At 37.5% G+C, this 27,033-nt stretch overlaps 1 protein-coding gene and 1 non-coding gene across 2 annotated transcripts in view; both read right to left on the reverse strand.

The window, feature by feature from the left end:
• LOC117294634 (high-affinity choline transporter 1-like) overlaps positions 1-27,033 on the reverse strand; it is a 62,989-nt gene that overhangs the window by 5,431 nt on the left and 30,525 nt on the right. Inside the window, exons 4-8 of the mRNA XM_033777135.1 lie at positions 8,449-8,562; positions 5,112-5,267; positions 3,341-3,489; positions 2,158-2,283; positions 4-157 (exon numbers count right to left, since the gene is read on the reverse strand). Of these exons, the coding sequence (XP_033633026.1) occupies positions 4-157; positions 2,158-2,283; positions 3,341-3,489; positions 5,112-5,267; positions 8,449-8,562 (699 nt within the window). The remainder of the gene's footprint in view (positions 1-3; positions 158-2,157; positions 2,284-3,340; positions 3,490-5,111; positions 5,268-8,448; positions 8,563-27,033) is intronic.
• LOC117295193 lies at positions 3,768-3,854 on the reverse strand. Its single transcript, XR_004519657.1, has one exon. It is a non-coding gene; the product is annotated as a small nucleolar RNA SNORD36 (small nucleolar RNA).

Here is a 27,033-nt window from a genome sequence, read left to right on the forward strand (position 1 = left end):
AACCTGTACTGGCTCCTATAGCACCAATAAGAATTGAAGGAATGGCCATCAGGATACACCCAAAGGCTGCCACAAAGGACAGAGCCTGAGCTCGCTCTGCTGTCTTAGATGACAGGACACGCTGGAAATAAACCTGCCATGGAATACCTCCAAATATCTGCGTTGGGGGGGAAATTGAGAGATTAGTTTTAGATATGATTACAGCAGAGAGAACGATCAAAATACATAGAGGCATACCATTAGCTGATGGTTTTAAATCATGTTGTAGGGATTGGTGTTGAACTCAACAAAATCAATATTAATATACCCTTTCGGCACAGAAAAAAAAAAAAAAGTTCACAGATTTACAAATAACTTACAGGGTTTAAAGAAGGTAGTGGTGAAAGACTTCTCTTGAAATATTATTCCATGAAATGCTTTACTTTTTGAGAAAACAGTAAAACAATATTAATTATTGATAGCGAGAATTACGGATTTATTTTAAACACATGTCCTGACCACGGCGAAACGCGCGGATACAAGGGTGGGTTTTCCCGTTATTTTCTCCCGACTCCGATGACCGATTGAGCCTAAATTTTCACAGGTTTGTTATTTGATATAGAAGTTGTGATACACGAAGTGTGGGCCTTGGACAATACTGTTTATTAATTTGTTTACACCAATGGTCCTTTTTGAATCCATGGCTTTGGCTCAAGACTCGGCTTAGGCTAGCTAGGACCCAACCTCGCTCCCAGGGGTGATCAATCTCACCGCGCCAATTTTTCCCAGCATGCCTTGCTCGATCATAACCCCTGGAATTGGCAAATTTAAACGTGCTTTATGCTAGCACATTTAAATGAGCCATAAATGAGTGTACATATTCATTATTCAATCTTTTCTACACTCGCACCCATGTCTTTCGTCTCAAAGAATGTTCTTGTTTTTGTTTTTAAAAACGTGTTCGTGTCATAAAAAATGCGGGCATGATCAACATACAAATATCTTAAAACTACCGCGCACGCACTTGACATCTAATGCATAACCATTTTCCTGAGCCAATCAGAGTTGTTTCCCAGTACATGCCTCCTAGTGGTTAGTGACGAGAGGTATCAATACGGCCCGCTGCCCATGGTAGCGATGCTGGCTAGGACCCTGCGTACGTAATCAGGACTTCAGATGTGAGAACGGAGCCCGATGCTGAATCAAAAGCCGTGGTTTAGTAAAGGGCCTATGTGTATCAACACTGAATACTCAGTACTTTCCCGAGTTCTGTGCATTTATTTTCACAGAACTCGTGAAAGTACTGAATATATAGAGCCTAATACACATCGGTGTAGGAGTAGAAATAAATTATAAAATAAATATTCCTATTTTGTGGTGATCGGATTGAGTACATGTAGTGTGACAAATTTGATTTCAGAAACTTGAGGAAGAGTGTCATGTTATTGTCCGAGGAACTGTCACTTCAGGACACGACTCTGACAGTTTTATACTTAAATATTTTACAGCTGAATGCGACTTAGGTGAAGGTCAAACAGTGTGGTTCCGACTGCTACGGCCTCCCAATGAATTTACACTTTAGAGACCATACTGACCGTCAAGTGGAATGTTTAAAAAAACGCCTGCAAACGGACACAAACTTAACCTTGTTCTATTCTATTTGCATCTTTGATGAGGATAAACTCTGATCAGCACCCAGCACTGTTTTGTTATTGAAACACTCAGTACAAATACAGTTTTTTGTTATATAAAAAAAATACATTTTCCGACTTAGCTTGAACAGCCATAATTAATTTGATCGCATAAATGAATTAATACATTATTCGGTGCAGAGACCCAAAGTCAGCTGAGCCGTAATGCTTTATACATTGCCCAAATATTTTCTTTATATCGCCCTTTGCCGCTCGTTTGTTTCGCATTGATGTTGGTTAGACAAAAGACGAGAAATTGCGAGGTTTTCTTTTTACTTTGCATACTAACATGGTCGTTAATTTTATGAAGTCAAAAACTTGACTCCACAATATGGCGTGCCGTGTTAGGTCAAGACCTACAAGGAAAACCATGCAATTTCGAGGCATATTTGTGTGGATCATTATATTCTACTTTTAAAACTTCTTTTCATAGACCAACTCGATCGATCCAAGACAACGTGTTTCTTTAAGACTGGTCTTTACTTACAAGAAGAAGAGCAGAATCAACCCATACTCCAGCATACGTCGAGTCCCATTTACCCAGCCAGGCGTCAGATGTCAGTGCAATATTGGACACTGCAGAGTTGGTGAAAGCAAAGGGAATACAAACCCACTGCAATAGAGAAAAACAGAAAACTAAAAATGACTTTCAAAAGGAAAAGATGGAACAATGGTTTTGGAAAGGGTATATTTATCATCAAACTCAAGTTTTTATTGTTCAGGAAATATGAAATGGGAATACCGTCATAATAATAATAATAATAATAACATACGCGCACGCAATCACTAGCCTATATGAGTTCATCCCACGTGACTGTGTTTCAGCCAACCAGTTTACAGAACAAGCAAGAGGTGTAACCTTGGTGTAAGAATAATAACCAGATTTGTATAGCGCCATTCCATCTAGATCATGGCAGTCAACAACAACGAAATCCAATGGCATATAAATTTGCACAAAAAAGATTGGACATTGCAAACGCTTTTTGTTCTACCAAAATTACCTTTGTGTTGTATTAATTTTTTTTAAATGTTCAAAGGCTGATGTTTGACCCTAGCAGTCTTTCTCATAGCCCTTGAGAAAAAACTCAGGTCAGTTTTTTTTTTTCGGAAGAAACTTGTTAGAGTACTGAGTCATGTTTGAAGTTCAGCTGTTGAGGGTTACACAAGTAGAGTAGCTACACTGCCTTTAAAGGTAGTAAACTCAATTCTCCAGTTGAACTATTTGATTAATGTCCTTATTCATCAAGCTTATTTTACTTGACATTTGAAATGCATGTACCAGTTGTTGTTTTTTAGGTTGAGAGTTCATACGGTGTACATTGTAAATATGCCAATTGATTATTTCAACCTGTATAGCTGTTAGCATTTTATCTTATCAATTTTTTGTTATGATTTATGAAACCCACCAAAAACCAACCACCCAAAACACTACATTTCAATAATGTGATTTCAGACCACCAAAAGCAAACGCTTTTGTAATGTAGCCTTACCCATTTTAAGACCAAGAAAGTCATAATTTGAAATGCTCACAATGATGACAACGTTAGACGACGTTTACAGTCACTACATTTCTTCACGTTAACTCCAGAAATGCATTCATCCCATGGAGACAAGTCAAGATTATTTGTCCCTGCAATTTGATACAGTTAGCCTTCATTCAAGGCACTTACCAGGCCAATAAATATGCAAATGAGCTGCACAACATCAGTGTAGGCTACAGAGTACAGCCCGCCGAAGAACGTATAAAACACAGCGATGCAGGCGGAGACTATGATGGAAATCTTGGTGTCCAGTTCTAGCACCACGCTGATGGTTGCTCCTGTTCACAGTAAAACAACACAAAATCACTTTAGGCGTTATCTGGTTGCGATATCCATAAACAAAAAATCACTTGGCCTGAACGGACCTTATGCACTGACGTCATGATGCCACCATCTTAGAAACAAGGAAACAATGGTAACGCATACATGTATCCATGTATGCAAGGTGGGATAATAGAATGGGTCATTGGGCAACCTTCTTTTGACCTCTAGCTGGGGACGAGGGTAAATTTTTAGAAATATGAAAAAACTTTCTTTCGATTTGATCATTCTTACACCTGCTCAGATTTAAAAAGCTCTGTGTTTAATCCACACATTATGCTCAAGGGCTCTTCAGGTGAAGAAATTCAAAACATCATCGCAGGACTGAAAAAATCTTTTAGTAAATATTCCTCTTCACAAGGCACCCTACCTAAATGACGTCACATGCATAAGTTCTATTCTAACACTCAACAAAATTTTGGATCAAAATATTTATCTTTATTGCTCTTTGTTAAAGAAGGTCAAAGTAACAAGCTTTAGGCACTAAAAATGTTCCTCAAAAGGCGGTTTACATGGAACATGAAACTAAATAAACCGGTAAACTGTAATAACAAGTGGTTCTCCATATTTTGAACGGGCCTCTTTGTGACCTACCAGGAAAGTTTGTCTTTCAAAGACTTTTCAAACAAATTTTTGTTCATTAAAACAAAATCGAAGCCAATTAGAATGGGTAAGCTAAATACATACCATGTAAATCTTTGAGGATTTTGTACAACCATACAGAGATTTCCCGATTTTATAAACTTGGTACTCATGAATTAATGTATCTACAAAACTCTAATGGTTTGTCATTATGAATGCTTAATGTATTAAGCGCTAATGTTGTAACTATGTAACTACTATTATTTTTCATGCTTGGCAAATTGGAGGCTTTGTAATTGGATAGAAATTAAGAGAGTAACCTTAGATTCTTCAGTGCAAATAAATATACTTTGAAATGCTCAAATTACACACATAGGACATCTTAAATCAATGGTAAACCAAATCCTTGTTAACTTTGACTAAAATGAGTACAATAAAATTGTTGCTGTAACATTTTATTGACTAAACCATCAGGTATGTTGTGACACAACTGTCAAACACATTATTGATCCAGACATGTAGAAAACTCTAACCACCCCATTAACATTAAAAATTTATGTTTTTTTTTATTCTGTTCGACCGAGGACTACACTAATAAGGCTGGTTTATAGTCGGTCGCATGATGGAAATCTTGACGCATGATCATCCTAAAAAAACACAGTTTATAGTCATCGCTGAGGCATGTAAACTACTTTTTTTTATGATAGCTGCGTCAAGATTTCCATCGCGCAACCATCGCACGACTGACTCTAACCCAGCCTTTACATGGGATTAGGCATACCACAAAAATCGTAGGCGTGAGATACCATATATTTGGTTTTGATTTAAGGATGGACCCAAATTACATAAAGGCATTGGCATAAATGCAACAAAAATTTTGAGGAACAAGGTTCAATATTGCCCTGTCAGTTGTTCATTCTGGAGCAACATCACCCCCTAAAAATCAAATTGAAGGAAACCTTCAACCGTTAACCAGAGACGAACAGGCTTTCCTTACCAAGAGCGTTCAAAATGGCCGCCGACCAGAAGAGCTCTCCGGTGAGGGCAGGGATGAACAGAAGGCCTCCCATCCGGGAACCATACTTCAGCTGGAACGGGTCCAACATGGTGATGTAACCCTGTGAGCGCATAGCTTTGGCAAACATCAAGCCTCCTAAAAATGACAACAAAAGTGGAGTAGCGGGATTTAAAGTTTTATCAACAACAAAAACCAAACAATTTAGAATATTCTAAAGGCAGTGGACACAGGTATAATTACTCAAAATAATTATCATCATAAAACCTTTCTTGATTACTAGTAATGGGGAGAGGTTGATAGTATAAAACATTATGAGAAACAGCTCCCTCTGAAGTGACGTAGTTTTCAAGAAAGAAGTAATTTTCTGTGAATTTGATTTCACACCTCAAGTTTAGAATTTGAGGTCTCGAAATCAAGCATCAGAAAGCACACAACTTCGTGTGACAAGGGTGTTTTTTCTTTCATTACTATCTCGCAACTTCGACAACCGATTGAGCTCAAATTTTCACAGGTTTGTTATTTTATGCATATGTTGAGATACACCAACTGTGAAGACTAGTCTTTGACAATTACCAATAGTGTCCACTGTCTTGAAAGTTGTATAAAATAATAAAATGAAACAATTTAGAATATTCTTAAAGACCCTGGACACTATTGGTAATTGTCAAAGACCAGTCTTCTCACTTCTCAACATATGCATAAAATAACAAACCTGTGAAAATTTGAGCTCAATTGGTTGTTGAAGTTGCGAGATAATTATGAAAGAACAAAACACCCTGGTCACATGAAGTTGTGTGCTTTCAGATGGTTGATTCAAATCAAATTCGTGGAAAATTACCTCTTTCTCGCAAACTACATTACTTCAGAGGGAGCCATTTCTCACAATGTTTTATACTATCAACAGCTCTCCATCACTTGTAACCAAGTAAGGTTTCATTCTAATAATTATTTTGAGTAATTACCAATAGTGTCCACTGCCTATAAAACAAATATTGACAGATGAGGTCTCAGAAAGAAGAACCATAATATGTCATGCACAGTGTCAGGTCCTTCAAAGCACTGATGATATAACTTTTGCTTAATAAGACAAACATTCCACCACTCACACGATCACCGCATCGGTGCGCCACAGCAGGCCTAGACAATAGAGGCCAAAAGCCTTTTTTGAGATACGGCGGACACAATACCTATAAAGGTTTGGGTAAATTTGTCTGTATACACCCAAACCAAACAGTACACTCCTATACGCCTCTCTTGGTACGTCACAATGCTAACTCATTTTGGGTAAGAATTATGACGTTATGCATAAGTATTAAGAGAGGCGTATCACGTCCGCCTTACCTCAAAAAAGCGTATGGCCTCTGTTGCCCTGGTCTTGGCCTTGGTGCCCCTTCAAAGGTTTCCCATACATTTTAAGATTTTCTAATGGAAGTGCCCTTTGCAAAATGAGAATGGCCTTGCCCTCTCAAAGGTGAAGTTTTAGACCTGCCACAGAACAGTCACGGCCCATCTCCATGGTACCAGAGCTGCCTAACGATTGATTTTGTGCTTACTGTACAAGTTTCAGGATACAGGAGAAAACATAAAGCTTGGACTTTTTTTAGCCTTACTTGTGTGCACGCCTACATAGTGCATTGCGACAAGTTGTCAGAGATCTTGGTGCTGAGTGTCTATTTCTAGCACTACAGAAGGCTGTTATTACTAAATGCTGACAGATTTGTTGCGGTCAGTGACTCAATGGAAAAGTCATGCGCAATATGATCGACTAACAGAAAAATAGCCATCTAATATTTACATCATTTCTCTACAGTAAATTTGGCAAGAAAATCAGACGATGTATCTTTAAGGCAGGGCGGCAAATTAAAATTTCCAAACTGTGGTCCTGTTATTATACAATCTAGGCTAAACCAGTTTGAATTCTTCAACCCTAAATCTACGCTGCAGTCCTACACTTTTGGTACGACCTTTGCAATGGAAAGAGATTGCAAAAAACATCATTCAAAAACACTACAGGCCTGTATGCTTCGGGGCAAGGGCACCAAGGCATTTTCTCCTTGGTATAAAAGGGCACCACCCTGTGAGGAAATTGTAAATTTTTAATGGAGCATTTCAAGAGCACCAAGGCAATAACCAGGGGCAATGGGGACATCACCTTCAATGCCTTCATTGCCTCCATGAAGTATTAGGCCTGCACTGGTTTTTGCATTTGAAATCAAATTCGTGGAAAATTACTTCTTTCTCAAAAACTATGGCACTTCAGAGGGAGCCATTTCTCACAATGTTTCATACCATCAACCTCTCCCCATTACTGATCACCAAATAAGGTTTTATGCTAATAATTATTTTGAGTAATTACCAATAGTGTCCACTGCCTTTAAACAAGGACACAGTCAAACAAAACAAAATCACAAATAAAGCCATTGTACAATGGATGCTTGTTCTGTTATACCTAATAACTTTAGGGAAAAAATGAAAGCTATTCCAAGCTATGAAATGAGAATGGCATCCCTGGTTCTAATATAATTTGGTTCTCTACTGACCTTGGACACGGCCATTTTGCTCTTTTATCATGCATGCACCAAAGCGTGCCATTTGAGTGGTAAGCCGAATTGCTTGGTCACAAAGTGAACACTACAGTTTGAATTTCTCACAATAAAGACAGTGTACATGGATGGCTAGCCAAATGTATATAGGTCACTTGGGCCCAATTTCATAGAGCTTCCTAGAGAAATTAACGAGTTGTAAACAATGAAAAAGTAACTTGGCTGGCAACCCTTTTCTGGTAATCACAATTGTTTGCAACTTTTTGTTCATATGCATCTCTATGACATTGGGCCCTTGGTTCAATTTCATAGAACTGCTTAAGCAAGAAATACTGCTATAAATGTCTGCTAAGCAAAAATAAGCAGGGAACCAGTCACAAACTGTAGACATAATATGGTATTTTGGCTGGTAACCTCTTTCTTATCAACAAGATTGTATCCAAAATCCAAAGGATAAATTTGCCTTTAAGTTTGCTTTGTATACATTTTCCCTGCATAACTTTACAAAGCACGACTGATTTTAGTCTGTGAATTGAAGTTTTGTGACTTTTGATCAGGCACAAGTAATTTATTGTCCCATACTTTACACGAGTTCATTATTGAGGCTTACAGTAGAAACAGACCGTCTGGTTTTATTACTGCTGAATAAATTGTAGTTAAAACCATTACTGGGTATACAGGAAACCTGAAAGAAACAAAAATGGCTACTGTTTGGCGATGGAGTTTTCTTACACTCTCCGTTACTTCAAGCTGCACCAATAAGACTTCCTTACCTAGAATAAGACTTGCTGCATATCCCCAAGGTGCCTGTGTCCATAGTAACCCATAATCAGATCGGAAGACATATTCTGCCGTTCCATTTATGTAACCTCCTCCTACCCATGTGGCTGGAAAGAGAAAGACAAAAACACATAAAAAAAATTTAATAGTGGATTACAAATTATAATCAAAATTGTTTTGTCCTATACACTTAAAATTGATAACACTTTTAATAAATAAGTACCTTGTAAACATAGCCAACACAGGCCTGTATGCTTCGTTTTTGAAAGGGCAGGGGCACCAAGGCATTTTCTCCTTGGTAAAGGGCACCCTATGAAGAATTTATTTCAACTGAAGCATTTCAAGGGCACCAAGGCAATGACCAGGGGGCATGGAGGAAATCGCCCTTGTTGCCTTCGTGCAGTATCAGGCATGCCATCAGTGTACACACACATAATACCTGCACAATTCCAGACAGCAAATGGCATACACACCTGTAAAAATCCAGCACTTTACATTTTTAATCAATAACATTTTCCATCTATGGATTTTCTTAAAACCTTACTTCCTTATAAGGTCAACCACCTCAAACTAATACATATTAATTTGATTTCTGTTTTATTTTTCAACAAGAGTATGGAATAAACGTTTATTGAATTGAATTGAATTGAATTGAATTGAATTGAACCACACACCTTAGATTGGGGGTTATAATCCACACTGATTTCTTTTCCCCATCTGTCAGTCTGTCAATCTTCTATTATTAATCCTTATTTCAAAACCGCTTAGTAGAAATGTTTAATTCATACCAATTGTGTGATAAGCTTCTCTGAGTGAATTAAATCTAAGTAATTGCTTTAAATAATGGCGAATCACTGGGATAATTGTCTCAATTTGACTGACAGAGTCAGATGCATTTTCCAATGAGAGATTAGCAGGTGATTGTTTCTAGATTAGTTTCGAGTGTTACTACATAATTCATAGCGCTTTAAGCTTTATCAAATAAGGCCTTTTTTTCTACTCCCATTCAAACCCCTGTAACCATCATGAGGCTTGAAGGGCTAATAGTCTGGTTCTATTTTTTGGTAAAATAAGATTCAGTATCATAGTGCAAGTCTTGTAGATAGATTTAGACTGCATAATTCATACAGGTCTTCATCATATGCGGCCATTTTTTTCCTTCTCCCATTCAAATCCATGTTATAGGTTTTCTCGGTCAAATTCGGCAAATGAGCAGTTAGTTTCGTTTTCATGCGTTCAAATTAAAGCTATTTTGCCTCTCCAGTTGTTACTACGTTTCAAATTCAGAATTCGGCCATTCAATTTCATTTTGAATCAAGTCAAATCCCTTTAGTACTCTGTTCAATATAGCGTAGCGTCATTCTTTTTCGTGACACACACGCCTCAAGAAGCGTCTGCGAATTTGAATGCTGCTTTGGTGAAGTGTTAAATTGAATGATTATTTTGTTAAATCGAATGACGCAACATTACATTTGACCAATCAAAAACAAAATCGAATGACCCATTTTTAGTAGGATTCGTTTTCGCGCGAAAAAGAATAGCTTGGTGGTTAAATTGGCCGCTCATTTGTCAAAATTGACCGAGACAACCTATATTAAAATGAGGCTGGAAGAATGGCTACAGTGTTGGTAAAACAAGACTCAGTATAATAGACTGTGCAAGTCTTACAGATATTAAAGACATTGGACACTTGGTGTATCTTGGTGTTCGCACTTGGAGTATCTCAACATATGCATAAAATAACAAACCTGTGAAAATTTAAGCTCAATTGGTCATCGAAGTTGCGAGATAATAATGAAAGAAAAAACACCCTTGTCACACGAAGTGTGTGCATTTAGATGGTTGGTTTCGAGACCTCAAATTCTAAATCTGAGGTCTCGAAAACCAAATTCACAGAAAATTACTTCTTTCTCGAAAACTACATGACTTCAGAGGGAGCCGTTTCTCACCATGTTTTATACTATCAACCTCTCCCCATTACTCGTCACCGAGTAAAGTTTTATGCTAATAATTGTTTTGAGACATTACCAATGGTGTCCACTGCCTTTAAGACATTTCATGAACCTCAGGTTCACACATGTTGCTTTGGAACAGAATCCTAAACTTAATAGCAGAACCAGCTGCTTGAATCAGCACAAGACTAGCACCAGTCTATTTGTTATTGTAATAAAATAGCATAGAACTTGATGAATTGGTAGTATACATGGTAGTATACATGGTAGTATACATGGTAGAAGGCAAAAGGTTGTACATACATGTACATCTTCAAATGGGATATAAGTAAACGCTCCTTGCTACACAGACACAACTTTCAATAGAGGTTCCCCACGGTGTTATTAACTAAATAAATTTGTGATAGTTGTTCTATGACTGACTCAATGGAGGTAGCATTGCAGGTAGCTTGTCTGGCTCTTACTTAGTCAATAGTGGTTCCATGCAGTGTGGCCATGGGATGCTAACGACCCCAATACTCTAGAAATCGGTGTGTTTTTGATAGCTACAATCCACTGCAAAATACTGTAAGTCTTTCACAGAGCAGCCATCTCCTTTTACATGAATGATAAACAACAGACCTTACTGTTGTTGATAAACAAACCGTGCTGGTTGGCATGGACGGCCGAATGTCAGTAAAAGTTTGATCATGTTAGCATAATGTTGTAGCCAACAGCAACATTTTCTCCAAATGTTCAATTAAATAAAATAGGGGCCTACCTCCCATCATTTTGTTGTTTTGTTTCCAACAAATTCAACACTATTTTTGAATATTTGTGTAACAATGTCACATACTGTAGCTATCTGTTTTTGTTTTGCATTTTATGGCGTTCTTTAGTTTTCCAACCTCGGTTGGCAAAAACTTGGTCTCTGGGTTGCAATAAAAAGGTCTATATAACCCAAATGAGGCTTGAAAGAAAATAGTCTGGTGCTAACATTACACTCGGAGCATCAGTATTCAATCATTATTGAGCAGCATATACAGGCAGCAAGCTTGATACTTCACGGAGGCAACAAAGGCGATTGCCTCCATGCCCCCTGGTCATTGCCTTGGTGCCCTTAAAATGCTCCAGTAGAAATTAACAATTTCCTCATAGCGTTCCCTATACCAAGGAGAAAATGCCTTGGTGCCCTTGCCCTTTCAAAAATGATAAGAGGCAGTATGACCCCCCCAAAAAAATGTCTCTTGGAGACTGGGTCCCTTAGCCAGTAATCCGTCCGAGTGAGTGTTTTCCCCATTCCTCCCTATAGTCTGGCCAACCAGGCGAGCCAAGCAAGCAGCTGAGGAGTGGTGGATCAATACACGACACTTACAGACCCGGTTCGTGACATGGCGTTGCGATCGATATAGCCTTCATCACAGATCCAGTCAGTCTGCAGAAGGAACCCAAAGCAATCACAGAGTAGATTACTCTTGATAGGTTTTTTCAGGCACTTTAATTCCCCGCCGTTGTCGATGAGAGAACCGGCTGATTGAAAGTACGATTACTCTGACACTTGATGCACAAATGGTTGAAAACACACAAACACTTCAAGTGCAAGCTTCGCCTTTCAATTATTACCTAAAGGCACTGGACACCGTTGAAAATTGTCAAAGACCAGTAGTCTCACTTGGTGTATTCCAACATAGGAGCCTCTGCATCAAATTAATAACAAACCTGTGAAAATTTGGGCTTAATCAGTCATCGAAATTGCAAGAGAATAATGAAATAAAAAACACCCTTGTTGTACAAATCTGTGTGCTTTCAGATGCATAATAAAAGACCTCAGCTGAAGTCTTTGATTATTTGAGTGAGAAATTACATCTTTCTAAAAAACTACGTAATCTTCAGAGGGAGCAGTTTTTCACAATGTTTTATACTATCGTATCAACCTCTCCCCATTAGCTCCCCAACAGCTCTCTATTGCTTGTTACAGAGAAAGTTTTTATGCTAACAAGCGTTTTGAGATATTACAAAACATGTCCAGTCCCTTTAAAACAACAACTATAGTGACAAATAACATCAAGGTGTCTCTGACCCCTGAGGGCTGCTTCATTTCTATCAATTTAGTGGACAAAGCTGGTTTTTGTTTATGTCAAGCATTTATTATTTACTTTCTGAGACAAGAATCAAAATGAGTTGAACAAAACACTAAAAGAAGATCTAGATACATCTCATTTGTCCGATTTGTGTAAAGCATATTCAAGAGGGATAAGTTTCCGCTTCCTGCCACCACTTTTCCCACTATTTTTTACAAAAGGAATATCTCATTTGAGTAAATTATATACCATTTTATTTCATAACGAATTAAAATATTGTGGCAGAATATGAACACTTTTTCTTCAAGAGATTTGAAGATATTACACAATGAGGCAGCCTGTTCCTACTCAGTTAATAATAATATAATAATATCAAAGTCTTATATAATATAATAATATCAAAGCCTGCATTGTTGTCGAACAATACATTTACCACTTTTATGGTCCAGTAACCCTTCCTTTCATTCTAAACACCCTTTGTCCTCGCCACTTCACTTCTATTGGTTCATAGCCACCAATATTGTCTCTGAAATAGAAACTTTGATTGGCTGTTATTTTCCCGCTTCTTCCTGGATCCTTTCCTTAATCCCTTTCCCCCTCTCTTTTCCTATAAATGGATATGTATTTGTTTGTACTTGTTTTATGCCTCTGAAGAAGGTCCGGATTGGATCGAAAGCTAAGGCCATCTACCCTATTCATTATATAATAATATCAAAGTCTTATATAGCGCACGTATCTACCAAACAAGGTACTCAAGGCGCTGAGTTAAAAAACGCAAAACCACAGACTTGACCATTTTTAAGATGACTGGCCCGAGGCTACAACCACTGGCCTCAGGCCCGCCAACCAGTGTTAACTTTGAGGACTGGCTTCTTAGTATTTTCATTTTTGATATAATATTTCGTTGCCTTCATCTTTCCCATCACAACGATTATAAAACTAGATTATAAAACTAGGTTCTTAGTTGAACTTCTACAAGATGATTAATATTCAACACAAAAAAAAAAAACAATAAAGTTTTAGTATTCAAAAATACTTCATGAACATTTTTCTGAAGTCATGAATTGGAAAGGTACACTTGACTTCTCAGATAACCCTATACAAGAAACATGACTTTTAACCACTATGGCCATGATCATGGTGTGGTGTGAGTGTAGATACTAGAACTCCCACTTCTCTGACTGGCCATCTATGGCCAGCGGTGCAAACAGTCATGAGTACCACTCCAAATGCCCATCTGCTTGAATATATTCCATTATACAGCACACTGCTGTTTTATGAACCCAACTTTTTTTCCAGCTCAAAAGGGTTGGCATAGAGACTGGTGAAAAAGTACCTTCATGTCACGCTTGCCTTTTAGTTATGGGTCAATTGTTATCCCATCAAGACAAGATAGGAACCAATGAGAACAGAAGAGAAAAGCATCTATCTCAAAATATAAAGATATTAGCAACAACAAAACTAAAATGACAACACTTAAAATTAGCATGTGAGAGTGTTACAATGTCTGTTTGACTTGTTCATTCTTGGTTAAAGTAAAACTCTCTAAAAAACAAATACAACAAAAAACAGTAAATAATCTATGCACACTGTAAAGACAAAAAGAAACCATAAAACAAACACCAAAATCTAAATGGAACAGTGAGCAACCTGAACAGAACAGTGAGCAAACTGAACAGAACAGTGAGCAAACTGAACAGAACAGTGAGCAAACTGAACAGAACAGTGAGCAAACTGAACAGAACAGTGAGCAAACTGAACAGAACAGTGAGCAAACTGAACAGAACAGTGAGCAAAATGAACAGAACAGTGAGCAAACTGAACAGAACAGTGAGCAAACTGAACAGAACAGTGAGCAAACTGGACAGAACAGCGAGCAAACTGAACAGAACAGTGAGCAAACTGAACTCAAAATGTTGGCATAACTTCTCATCAGGAGGAAGGATTGAATTTTGTTCTGTTATTTAGTCTTACCTACACACACACACATTTTAAATGGGAAGGGACTTAGTAGGGGGCAATGGTCAGACAATAAGTGCCACTTAGTATCTATATAATATCTGTGCCTTTTTTGCCAAAGTCTTGGCATCCATCTTTGACGTGGTTTATATATAGTTCAAGGGCCCTAAACGATCAAGGGTCCAATTTTGTAAAGCCTGTACAAAAAAAGTAAGCACAAAAAACTTGCTAAGCTAATAATATGATGCAAACTATTAGCTCTGCACAGTTCTGATAAACCAATCAGCTGCGCAAAAAGTAGCGTAGTGTTGTCGGTATCTGAAAGCACACAATTTTTTTTGCGTTGTTATCGTTCTCGTTATTGCTGCAGTTGGACCGGGCCTTTGTTGTTCATTTAATTGAGCTTTATGAAACGACAGTTATGTACTCTTAATTTTCAGTTTACACCATCTTTGCTTTTAGTACTATGATGGATATAGTTTAAGAACGGATTGATTGAAACTTATTGAAATATTTGACAACTGGGTTGAATTGAATCAGGTTTGTGGGGCTGTTCAGTGACAAATTTACGACAAGATCTGAATAGTGTGACTACAATGTCTTCAAAACCATGCAAAGCCTTCAGAGATAAATGTATCAAAAATTAAAATGCAGTATGGCCATTGAGTGTTTTAAACAAGTTGAGTGTTTTTACCATTATGTGCATTGCTTTTAAACATGTTAAAAGAAAGAACTTGTGCCCGAATGGAAATAATTGACAAATTTTAGAAAAACACTTTGCATTACTGGCAGATGGACTCCTCATGAAAAACAATACTGCACAATTTATATACATTTGATTTTCATGTCAACAGAACATTACAAATTGAAGTGAAATCTAAACACACCCCACAATTTCAGATTACTCAGGTTCCACAATTCTAGAAGGCATGAATGTTCATATTTTATAACGAAACAGGACAATTAAGCGCCCTATTGTTCCGGTGTAACCAATGCGTCTCTCCATCATACATGTCTTTATATAAACACCCGGTAAACTAAACCAAACAACCCATAACGAAATCAAAACAGACCCACTTTGCAACGGGACACCGACGGAAAGCCAGGATTCACACTAGAAAAAGCAGGCAAAACAAAATGTTGACACCTGAGGTGCTGAAAAAATTACAAGTCACTGACGCTGAAGGTAGAGGACAGACAGATCGTAAATATGCCTTGCGGGGAGAAACGGAGACCAAGGTGTATATGCAGATACAGTCGTCTAATGTGATGCTGTACGAGGGTAGGATGCTGGCATGGAACACACTACTGCGATAGATGAATAACCCAACGAGACTCTACTATCCCTAACAAACATGCATTGCATGCATACCGATATTCATTCGATTGTAAGACAGATTGGCTGTATAGGTACAATACAGGTTTTCTCCGATCATTTTCAGCAATTTAGCGGCAATTATAAAGATTATGCTATTCTATTTTGAATTTTATTCACATGGTTAAAAGACAGATTGGCTGTATATTGGGTCCCCCCCCCCCCCCCACAAAGGAAAACACTTTTTTCATCAAATTAGCGACAAATTTAAAAGATGCGTTATTCTACTTCAAGCAAAATTGAAGCTCCTAAAAACAGGTAATAAATTTACACTTTTAGGTTTTTAAAAAGCAACTGTTCTTTTGCATCATGTGATGAAATAAGATAACCATTCAATTTAACAACAATCCACTCAAACATCAGTTAAATACGCAGAAATCTACAGAAGCACATACTCCGCGAAATTGAATGCCGATTTTGCATGACTGAATAAATATAGTGCAATACAAATTTGTCTGTATATGTTTTAGTGTCTCTTAAGCATGTAGTGGCAGACAAAATTTAGTTAATTTAATTTAATATGTTCTGTAAGAAGTTTTAATGTTGTAGAGTGCCTTGGGGTTGGATTAGCATGAGGTTCTCAATAAATCTAATTGTTGTTATCTTATATTAGTTTGTATTCGGTGCCCACCATTACAACGATGTGTGATGAGCACAGTATACAGTTTCTTATTGCTTACCAAGTCCTACTGGAAAATATTCCATATGTGTAGGTTTTCGAAACCATAACCCACGCATTCTCAAGTAGATGTCTTAGAGGGTCTGTATTCCATTGGTATTACTCTAAAAAATTAATGGCAATAAAAACTTATTGGTTAGAAGAACTGCACCTTTGGATACAGAATACTGCATTTTGAGAAACTTTTCACTTTTAAAGGCAGTGGACACTATTGGTAATTGTCAAAGACTAGCCTTCACAGTTGGTGTATCTCAACATAAGCACGTAATAACAAACCTGTGAGAGTTTGAGCTCAATCGGTCATCGAACTTGCGAGATAATAATGAAAGAAAAAAACACCCTTGTCACACGAAGTTGTGTGCGCTTAGATGGTTGATTTCGAGACCTCAAGTTTTAAATCTGAGGTCTCGAAATCAAATTTGTGGAAAATTACGTATTTCTCTAAAACTATGGCACTTCAGAGGGAGCTGTTTCTCACAATGTTTTATACCTTCAACCTCTCCCCATTACTCGTCACCAAGTAAGGTTTTATGCCAATTGTTTTGAGTAATTACCAATAGTGTCCACTGCCTTTAAGTACTGCGATTATGGGAAAAATATATAACTTGTTATCCATTAAAAATTTCAATCTGAAAAGAGTTACTGACAACTATAGTATTTCAGGAAAAAACATTGCAAGGGAAGTTTTCAAGCACAACTATCTTTATACCATGTTATTTGTAAACCAATTTTTTTCAAAATTGTTGTTCTTCAATCCTACCAACAACGATCACACCCATTAAGTTAATTAAAAAGCATCATACTGTACACAAATTCACTAAAATTGATACAAGAATCATTACGTCTCAGCAAAAGAGTAGTTGGGTAGTTGCGAAGGCCCAATATCATGTCTCTGCTTACATAGTAAGCAACACAATCTGTGCATACAGAAGCAGAAGATCCATGTTTTAATGTAAGCCTTATTCACAGGATAGCTTGTAAGCGGAGAATGATGACCCTAAGTGCATAATTTCATGGTAACAAGGGCCTTGAAACCCGCTAAACTGGGCCATATATTCAAGAAGCTTTCTATAAACAAACACTCTTCCTACATAAGTATGTACAACGTGAAATACAGTGCTTAGCAAATACAGGTGTGCTGTACAATTAGCTCATCATCAGCACATTTTCGCATTCTCACCCCTGTTAAATTTTTGCTCTGTTATGATGTCTTTGCTTATTGTTTTTGTATGTCTAGAGCTGTAACCCACAAGCCTTGGCTTATTTGAACCATACAGCCTCCTAACCCACAGCTTATCCTGTTACATTTCTCAGTATTAATATCATTGGTCATGTTTACTCTTGGCTTGTATTGTACTGCTGCATAAATTTTGTCCAAGTGATTCTGTCTTTTCTTTAACAAAGGTAAAATTGAATTGAATTGAATCAAATTTATTTGAATTGAGGTTACCAACCACTAAACCATGTATTATCCAATGCTGGGGACTAGTAATTACAAGAATACAATTTGCATTGCCTTGAATTGAATGAGAGACTTTTGAATGCTACGTGGTAGTAGACTTAGCAGGTAAAGTTCCATTGTTTACACCATTCAAAGGTGAACTCTGAACATAATCACATTTCCTAGAACGATGGCTTTAGCTAGGCCCAATTTCATATACATTTTGTATTCTGTAAGAACAAACACTGTTAAACACAGAAACATATTGCTAAACAGAAACGGGTTACCAGCCAAAATTACATTAAGTTTACAATGTTGTGTCCCACTAAATGTTTGCTTAGCTAAGAAATTTGTCAAGCAGCATTTTCTGCTTAGCAGCTTTATGAAATTTGGCCCTGGTAAGTCTGCTGCCACCTATGGTCCAAAAAGGAGTCTCCCATTGAATTCAGGTTACCAACCACAAAACTATACTATGCTTGGGACTGTTTCCCAGCATCGTTCTGCTTAGTGGGAATTAAGTCTGCCAAGCAATAATTGCATTATTGGTTCATGAAATTTCAGCCATGATCCACGGACAGACTTTGCTTAAGAGCTCTTCACGTCCGTGTGTCCATGGTTATCATGCTTTGGGAAAAGACACTTAACAAGATTTGATCGTTTATCCAGAAACGTAATGTAATTACGCAAATCCACTTTGCTGCAATTAATTACCAGGGGGGGAGTAAAATCAAGAGAAAAAAAAGTACCATTCAGGGACGTAATGGTCACAAATGCAGTCTGATGAATTCAGATGAAATTATGTTCAATTAACTCTTCATTGATGAAAAAGGTTCACATTATATTGTTAGAATGACCGAGGGAACATAATGTTATTAAAGTATATGAGAATACGATTAAATAAAATGAACTCTTAGCGCACTTATATCCCTCAAAAGACAGAAAAACCATAAGTTTAAAGGGAAATTACATTAATGGTAATGGCTGTATTGTTTAAGAAAATGTGGGCTTGTGAAGGGTTTGATTAAATGTGAAATATTGTTCCGAAACTCTTACATTTGTCAGTCAGTGACTGCCAAGATTTTAAACTGCAGTCACATGTTGTTGGCAGTCACAGGGTTTATTGGCCGGTCGACCAATCGACCATCACTTCAAAGTTCACAAAATCGCATTTTTCATTATCTGGCAAAATTATTTCACTGAATCCTTTGGAATAAAATGTGTTTTCAGTCAATAAAGTTATTTAGAAGTAACTTGGGAGAACATCTTGTTCATGTCTGCATTTGATTTATAAGCCAAAAGATCAGATTTATGTTAATCTGTGCACCAATGTGTCTTGAATGTGGGACATCAAAGTAGGACACAAGTAAATTTGCACAACCCTTATTTCAGTATTTAGTTTGGCTGCCTACTCATAATGATTGTCTAGTGGTTGCAATACTTCATGGAGACAACAAAGGCAATCACCCCCCTTTCGATCCAGTCTTGCCCCATGCTTTGGATACATTGATTTGTACAGAAGAAAAACAAAATGGCTGAAACCAGTCATGGCAGAAATATGGATTTTTACTTTAAAAGGCAAAGTAAATCTTTGGTGTGTTTTTTTACAGTTCAATTTTTTTTAATGTGACACTGAGATTCAACACTTACAATTGTTGTTAATTAATTTATAGTAACTTGAATTATCACCAAACTGATGGTTTTCAGTGAATTTTTAACACTTTCATTCTATAAATATGGCCATATTTTGTTAAGATTTTTGATATTATTATTACATTTATTATCTGTTGTTTAGTCAACAACCAAGAAAGATAGAGTTCCTTTGAAGTGTAACACTACATGTATCATGGCATATTTATTCATATTTGTTATAGTTACTTGTACATATATTCTGTGATGTTTGTTGAGAACCAAGAATGGGGAGATAGGTGAACAATTCCCTTGAGCGCAACACCATCGGGGCTTGTTTATTAAAGGCAGTGGACACTATTGGTAATTACTCAAAATAATTATTAGCGTGAAACCTTCTTGGTGACGAGTAATGGGGAGAGGTTGATGGTATAAAACATTGTGAGAAATGGCTCCCTCTGAAGTGCCATAGTTTTCGAGAAAGAAGTAATTTTCCACGAGTTTGATTTCGAGACCTCAAGTTTAAAACTTGAGGTCTCGAAATCAACTATCTAAACGCACACAACTTTGTGTGACAAGGGTATTTTTTCTTTCATTGTTATCTCGCAAGTTCGATGACCGATTGAGCTCAAATTTTCACAGGTTTGTTATTTTATGCATATGTTGAGATACACCAACTGTGAAGACTAGTCTTTGACAATTACCAATAGTGTCCACTGCCTTTAATATTGTGTACAATGTTGTACATTTTTTTTGTGAAGACTGGTGAAAATCAAATGCCCTTTTCTCTAACAAAGAAAGTGGATCGAAGTGTACAAATCCTTCAAAGTTAAGCATCTTCAGGGCTTATTTATTAATATTTTTTGTAATACTAGTGCACTTTTTGTGAGTTTTTTGTAAACTTTTCAATAACAAAGAAAGAGGAATAAAGTGCACAATTCCTTTAAAGACAGTGGACACTATTGGTAATTTGTCAAAGACCAGTCTTCTCACTTGGTTTATCTCAACTTATGCATAAAATAACAAACCTGTGAAAGTTTGAACTCAATTGGTCGTCGAAGTTGCGAGATAATAATGAAAGAAGAAAAAAAAACTTGTCACACTAAGTTGTGTGCTTTCAGATGCTCGATTTCGGGACCTCAAAATCGAGGTATCGAAATCAAATTCATGGAAAATTACTTCTTTCTCAAAAATTATGTTACTTCAGAGGGAGCCGTCCAGTGCCTTTAAAGGATTCGGGTACTTTTTCAAAATGTCCATAGATTTACATTAAACTTACAGGGATTAAAGATAATGATAGTGGAAAGCTTCCCTTCAAATATTACTTACTGAGGTGCTGTAGTTTTTGAGAAATGAGTAAAACAGTGTCATGAAAATACGTTTGTAACTGCTTAAAATAATTTTGGTCTCATGAGACCAAAATTATTTTCATGACATTGTTTTAGTCATTACCCAAAATCTACAGCACCTCAGCACGTAATATTTTCAAGGAAGCTTTCTACTATCCTTATCTTCAAACTGTGTAAGGTATGTGTAAATCTGTGGACATTGTGTTTTTTGTCCAACAAAGAGTACATACACCCTTTAAAGTGTAGAACAATAAATTGTATAATAGGATGAGTGCAGACCCAACATTAAGCATCCCAGCCAAGGGACGCTACATGTATACTCCCTCCAGAAACACTCTTATTACATTCAAATACCTACATCTAGGGATACGTGATCTGAGAAGGCATGGCTTCTTCAGTTATGTTCTCATCCGTTGCTATGGTAACTAGGCCCCTTTTATCCGCCGTCGCATGAATTGTACAATCGACATCAATGCTCCAAAGAATCTCAGTTTTTGGACGGGTAGATGTCAACCATCTTAGATGAAGTGTTTGCGATAGAAAAAAATTGAGCGACGACTGACGATAATAAAATGTTCTTATTGCATAAACAAAAACCATCCCTGAAAACCCCAACCAAATAACAAAGAATATTAAATTTTGGTTTTAACCCTGTACACCGATGTGTGATTAGAACTGTGAACTCGCTACTTTCCTGAGTTCCGTGAACAATATCACAGGCATATTACTTCAACATCTATAAAATGAAAAAAGACCACAGTGCAGCAAGTTGAGATCAACCAACCAGCTCATGGAAAATTGTATTAAAATGAAAAAAAGAAGGAAAAAAAAACTGGTAACCTACAGAAATGAAGCCTGCTAAATTTACAGGATGTTCCATTGCAGCACTTTACAGAAATTTGTTGAGGGTTGTTGTCAAACTTTTCAATAACAAAAAAAGAGGAAAAAACAGTGGACACTATTGGTAATTGTCAAAGACCAGTCTTCTCACTTGGTGTATCTCAACATATGCATAAAATAATTTAACCTGTGAAAAAATGAACTCAATTGACCGTCGAAGTTGCGAGATAATAATGAAAAAACAAAACAAACATGGTCACACGAAGTTGTGTACTTTCAGATGCTCGATTTTGGGACCTCAAAATGGAGGTCTCGAAATCAAATTTGTGGAAAATTACTTCTTTCTCAAAAACTATTTCACTTCAGAAGGAGCCGTTTCACAGTTCTCAAAATGTTTTATACTATCAACCTCTCCCCATTACTTGTTACCAAGTGCGGTAAGTGTACTTAGTTCTTTTACGTACATTACAGAACACACAGGCCCTACGGCCTTAACGTTCCATCTCAAGGACGAAATTGAAGTGTCTTGCTTAAGGATCAAGTTGGACTCAAACTGATGAGAAACACCAGAGCTTGAATCCACTGCGCTTGACTGCTCAACCACAACACGCCAAAAGTTGTGCATAATTTCAAGCCTAAATATTTTAATAGAGGCGCATGACCAGAAATGTTTTGAGGGTTGTTGTCAAATACTGCAGAGAAACGAGTACAATTCCTCATCTTGAAATTGGTAACAAATGCCTCTACCCCATTCATTTGTAAATACGCCTCAAGTATCGGTTCATAATTTTACTCATTTATCCTCGTCACATTCCGACAGACCTAAAATGCTCAGTGCCGCACCATTCCAAAAAGTTCCCATGCAGTATAATGCAAACCACTTGTCACAAAAGAAAATCTCCTTGAAAACATACTAAAGTAATTGAAGCCATAATTGCAAAAGTAAATCTGGTTTAACGACAAAATCCTCTTTTGTTTACCCAGGCAAAAAGCAGCGTAGTTCCTCAAGAAACAGAGCAAACAGAAATGTCATCCATCATAAAAACTTGCACCAGAGTGGCACTTTGGCATGATGTCGGCAGTAAATTTACAGAGCTGAATGTCGCGGGTATAAAAACCGACAGCTCCGAGTGATAAAAATGCCACACTTGTGCATGGTGCGGCGACTAATTAATAAAAACCAATCCACAGTGTTTGCCGGATGCAATTAACAGAGTTAATAAAAGAGAAAGAAAACCTTTTTTTTGTCTTAGGTGGTATCCCATTACACACCATAAAGATTGAAACAAGGGCAGGCATGGATTGCTAGGATGGCCTCCATAAATAGATGCTGTCATTGATTTTTTTTTTTTTTTTAACGTTACAGTAGGTCACTTGCCGAAGTCACTTTAACCAAACTGGATCGTAATCAATGTTACAGCAATGCGTTCCAATTTTCAGGAACTACAGGAGGCAATTGAGTCAATTAACGTAATGGTATTAGAATACTGCACTGTGGGGCTTGCACTCTTTTTCCACCCATGGTAGAGTACAAAGATAAGCAATAAAAAAAGGAACTACGCTTCAGCCCCTCTAGAAGGAGACAGAAGAGAGAGAAAAAATACAAGAGGAAGGGAATGAAAATCAGCTAGATGCCAGTGCCTAATTGCTGGAAAGAAATCTTTCCAGTCTTGCGATGATGGATACAATTTTTATTGAGTGAGGATTTAGCCAGTCTCCCTATGACGTCAAATACTGCTGTTGACAGTCCAGCCGAGAAAAAAAAAAGAGAGGGTGATAGTTAACAGAGTGTTTTGCGGGAGTATGTTTGATTTATCCACAAACAGTGTCAACCTGATTAAGCTTTTAGATATGTGGGCGGAGGTTTTTAAGGGATTTTTTTGATATATATTTGTTTATTGTGAAATGTTAACACAAGCTCGAGGGGGTTGTTTTCTCAAGTATTTTTGCTTGGGTTCTCTATTCAACATTCAGGATTTAAGTTGTTTTTCCGGTTCAATCCCAAAAGGAATACGAGTGGGTGTCAAAGAGCTATCTTTATCCGTCTGGACGGTGTTCTAGCGCCGCAAAAGGGTTCGCTCTGTAATTTAGTTTGCATGCAACTAAAACCCACTTTTTATTTGAATTCTAGACACATAAGTACGAGCGATGATACATTGAACCAGAATCAATGACATTCTCTGTCAATGGTAGACCATTAGGATAGGATGGATCAAGGAAGACTGATGAAGCAACGATAGGACGGTATTGAATCTACATTCATTTAAAATGCTCCTGATCAAAAGAAGGCAGTCATGTCTTCTTTATAAGCAGGATCCAATTTCATGACACTTTTTTTTGTTTTGTTTGTTTGTTTGTTTGTTTGTTTGTTTGTTTGTTTGTTTGTTTGTTTGTTTGTTTGTTTGTTTGTTTGTTTGTTTGTTTGTTTGTTTGAACGATCTTCCCATTAAGGGAACTCCGCAAACTCCAACAAGGGATATAAACACCAAGCTGGCAACAGCAAACCTCTCTCATACAAACATTGGTTTAACGTCTTTGATTATGAATTACACAAATCAAGAAATTGTGATTCATTAACTAGACGACAAAATTTATTCTAGTCATTGTGAAATCAGCGGTTAGCTGGGTCTTACCACAGCATTCTACATTGTCCCTTACTTAGGACCGCAAAGTTCCCCACCTAAGGAACACACTCCTTGCCAACCTGTGTATCATACTGTATGGACCCAATTTCATGGCTCTGTTTACCGCCAAACTCTGCCATTACTTACAATCACATTTCTCCGCTTACTGCGCTAGCTGTGTAAGTTTGTTTTGACTCAACTATCCTCAATCCACCCCGATTTTTGAATTTTAAATATTGACGGACCATTTAATGAGCCCTATTGGGCCTGGGATTGTCTCCCGTACTAAAATGTCTGTTAGGCCATTCTCATCAGTACACAGTTGGCCCGTTGGTCCCTACCAACGGTCCAATAGCAGCAGGACTCAGTTGGTCACCAATAGGCAAACAGAGTCCTGGCACATCTGGCCTGAGACGAGGGAGGAGCTGCGTACAGTAATGTAAGACCAAACAGTTTGGAGGACCATTATCCGATGATCCCCATCGAGTGAATGAACTCACTGATGAACAACAATGTCACACCTCTTATCAAGCAACTACTTTGCCATCTACCATCCCAGCCAAATAAATGCTTTGGCTAACCCCTGTCCACTTCCCCTAACAATAAACATTCTCTCCCCCATCTCCCCCACCCCCCCGCTAACATTCGACTGGAACAAAAAAGAAAACCGTGCAACAATGAGAACCAACATTGAAAGGGGGCAGGGGGGCCCAACGAGATATGGCCGGGATTGCAGCATCGGGTATCAAAATATGGTTATGACCGCTAACAATAGACAGCACAGATATAATTATTATTAACAGAAAATCTGGAAGAGGCCAGCGGGTATTTTCCCCATTAAAAATGTGTGTGTTTTTTATCTTGTGATTTTTGGGGTTGAACAAAGAATTGACTAGAGTGGGATTCGAACCAACGACCTCCGGATTAACGTGTAATTGTGCACTGATTGGTGTTTTTCAATTTCTTTTGCCCCTTCAACCCACAGAAAAATCCTAATGGCCCCTAACAATAGGAAACCGACTGCCTACTGATGCGAAGGACCTAACATGCGAATGGCCTAACATGCGAATGGCCTAACAGCCATTTTGGTACGGGAGATAATCCCAGGCCATAGTAAACTGTTGAGTGAATTGTTGCTTTTGTTACCACTTATAATACTACATAATAGATACCTGTTCATGTGTGTTCTGTTGTCCTTTAGCCTTTGAGAAAGACTCTGCTAGGGTCAAAATGTCAGGCCATCAACTATTTTTGTGCATTTGCACCATAATCCTTTAGGTTGGTGAGCAGTTTACAACAGCTTATTTTATTTTCTTATTTGAATTCCCCAAGAAGAAGACATGATAAAAATGCCCTGTTCAATGGTATGCATAAAATGAAGAGCTCAGTTGATACTAATGTATCCCATACATTGCATACAGTACATCCAATAAGCATACAAGATGTCAAAACAAAATGAGAATATGTGTCTGTATGCTTGCATTGTCCGTCTTTATTTACACAATCACTCAAGCACACAAAGCTGAAGCATTAAAAATACATTCATCTAGAAGCATGTTAAAACAACACCATTTTCCCGAACCATGTCAAGTGAGTAGTGCATTTATTGACACCCTTTGTTGACATTGCTAAATTGTTTAATTTCTGTCCTCCATGCCCAGGCGAGAGACTTTACTCTAACACAGCGCCCCTAAGTGGGTTGATTTCCGTCACACTTGCATTCCGGTATCTCAACCATTTAATTAATATTGATCCTAAACTGATTCAGTCTTCGTCAAAACGCTGGTTACACACCGACCACTTTATCAGCGAGTGTGCCAGCAATGCCACAGGCACGGCAGCCGTCGACGCATAAATTTACAGCGATTGGGAAATGTCTCCATGTTTCAACAGTCTCGTCTTTCCACTGCCCAGTGGGGTAAGGAATGTTGAAATTATATGTAATTCATCACTGGGGAGCACTTGTGCATTTAAAATTTCTGTATACTTAAACATTTTGTGAGGAAAAAGCAAAATGTGACACGAAACCTCAAGGTTTATGTCATGGAGCACACATACATCCTTGCAACGTAATTGGTGGAACACTTGGACCTGTGCACTATAAATTTAAATATAGGAGTCCTATAATAATAAAGAAGTCCTTTATTGATAATTAAGTCCTATATTGATAAATATAGAAGTCCTATATTTATAAATATAGAAGTTCTATATTGATTTTAAAACTACATGTAGGAGTCATATATTGAGAATTGTACACCACAGGATGCTTGGGACACTTTGCGGCGATTCTTTTGCAGTGTGGTTTTAAAATTAATCGATCACGCCCCTTCGTCCAAATAAAACAATAGTTCATGGTGGACAATGTTGGTGTCTTTATGAAGACATCCATGTTGTTAACAATGTCTTTTATGAAGAATGTGGGGAGGAGAAATTTCTGTGTTTATTGTGTGTTTGTTGTGAAAAGATTTCGCATGAAGAGGATCTATGTGTGTGTGTTTAAAAATAAAACCAATATTTGCTGCAAATGTGTGCGTTGTTGCACAATACAATCACATGGTAAAGTCTGAAATTCCAATTTCTCTCGGCTTTTTATCGTAAAAAGTGAATAGTCCAGATTTCCACTCAGAAAATTGAATAGTCCAGATTTCACCTCTTGATTGAATTTTACATTGC

Source organism: Asterias rubens, chromosome 9, assembly GCF_902459465.1.
Source record: "Asterias rubens chromosome 9, eAstRub1.3, whole genome shotgun sequence".
Taxonomy (NCBI): domain Eukaryota; kingdom Metazoa; phylum Echinodermata; class Asteroidea; order Forcipulatida; family Asteriidae; genus Asterias; species Asterias rubens.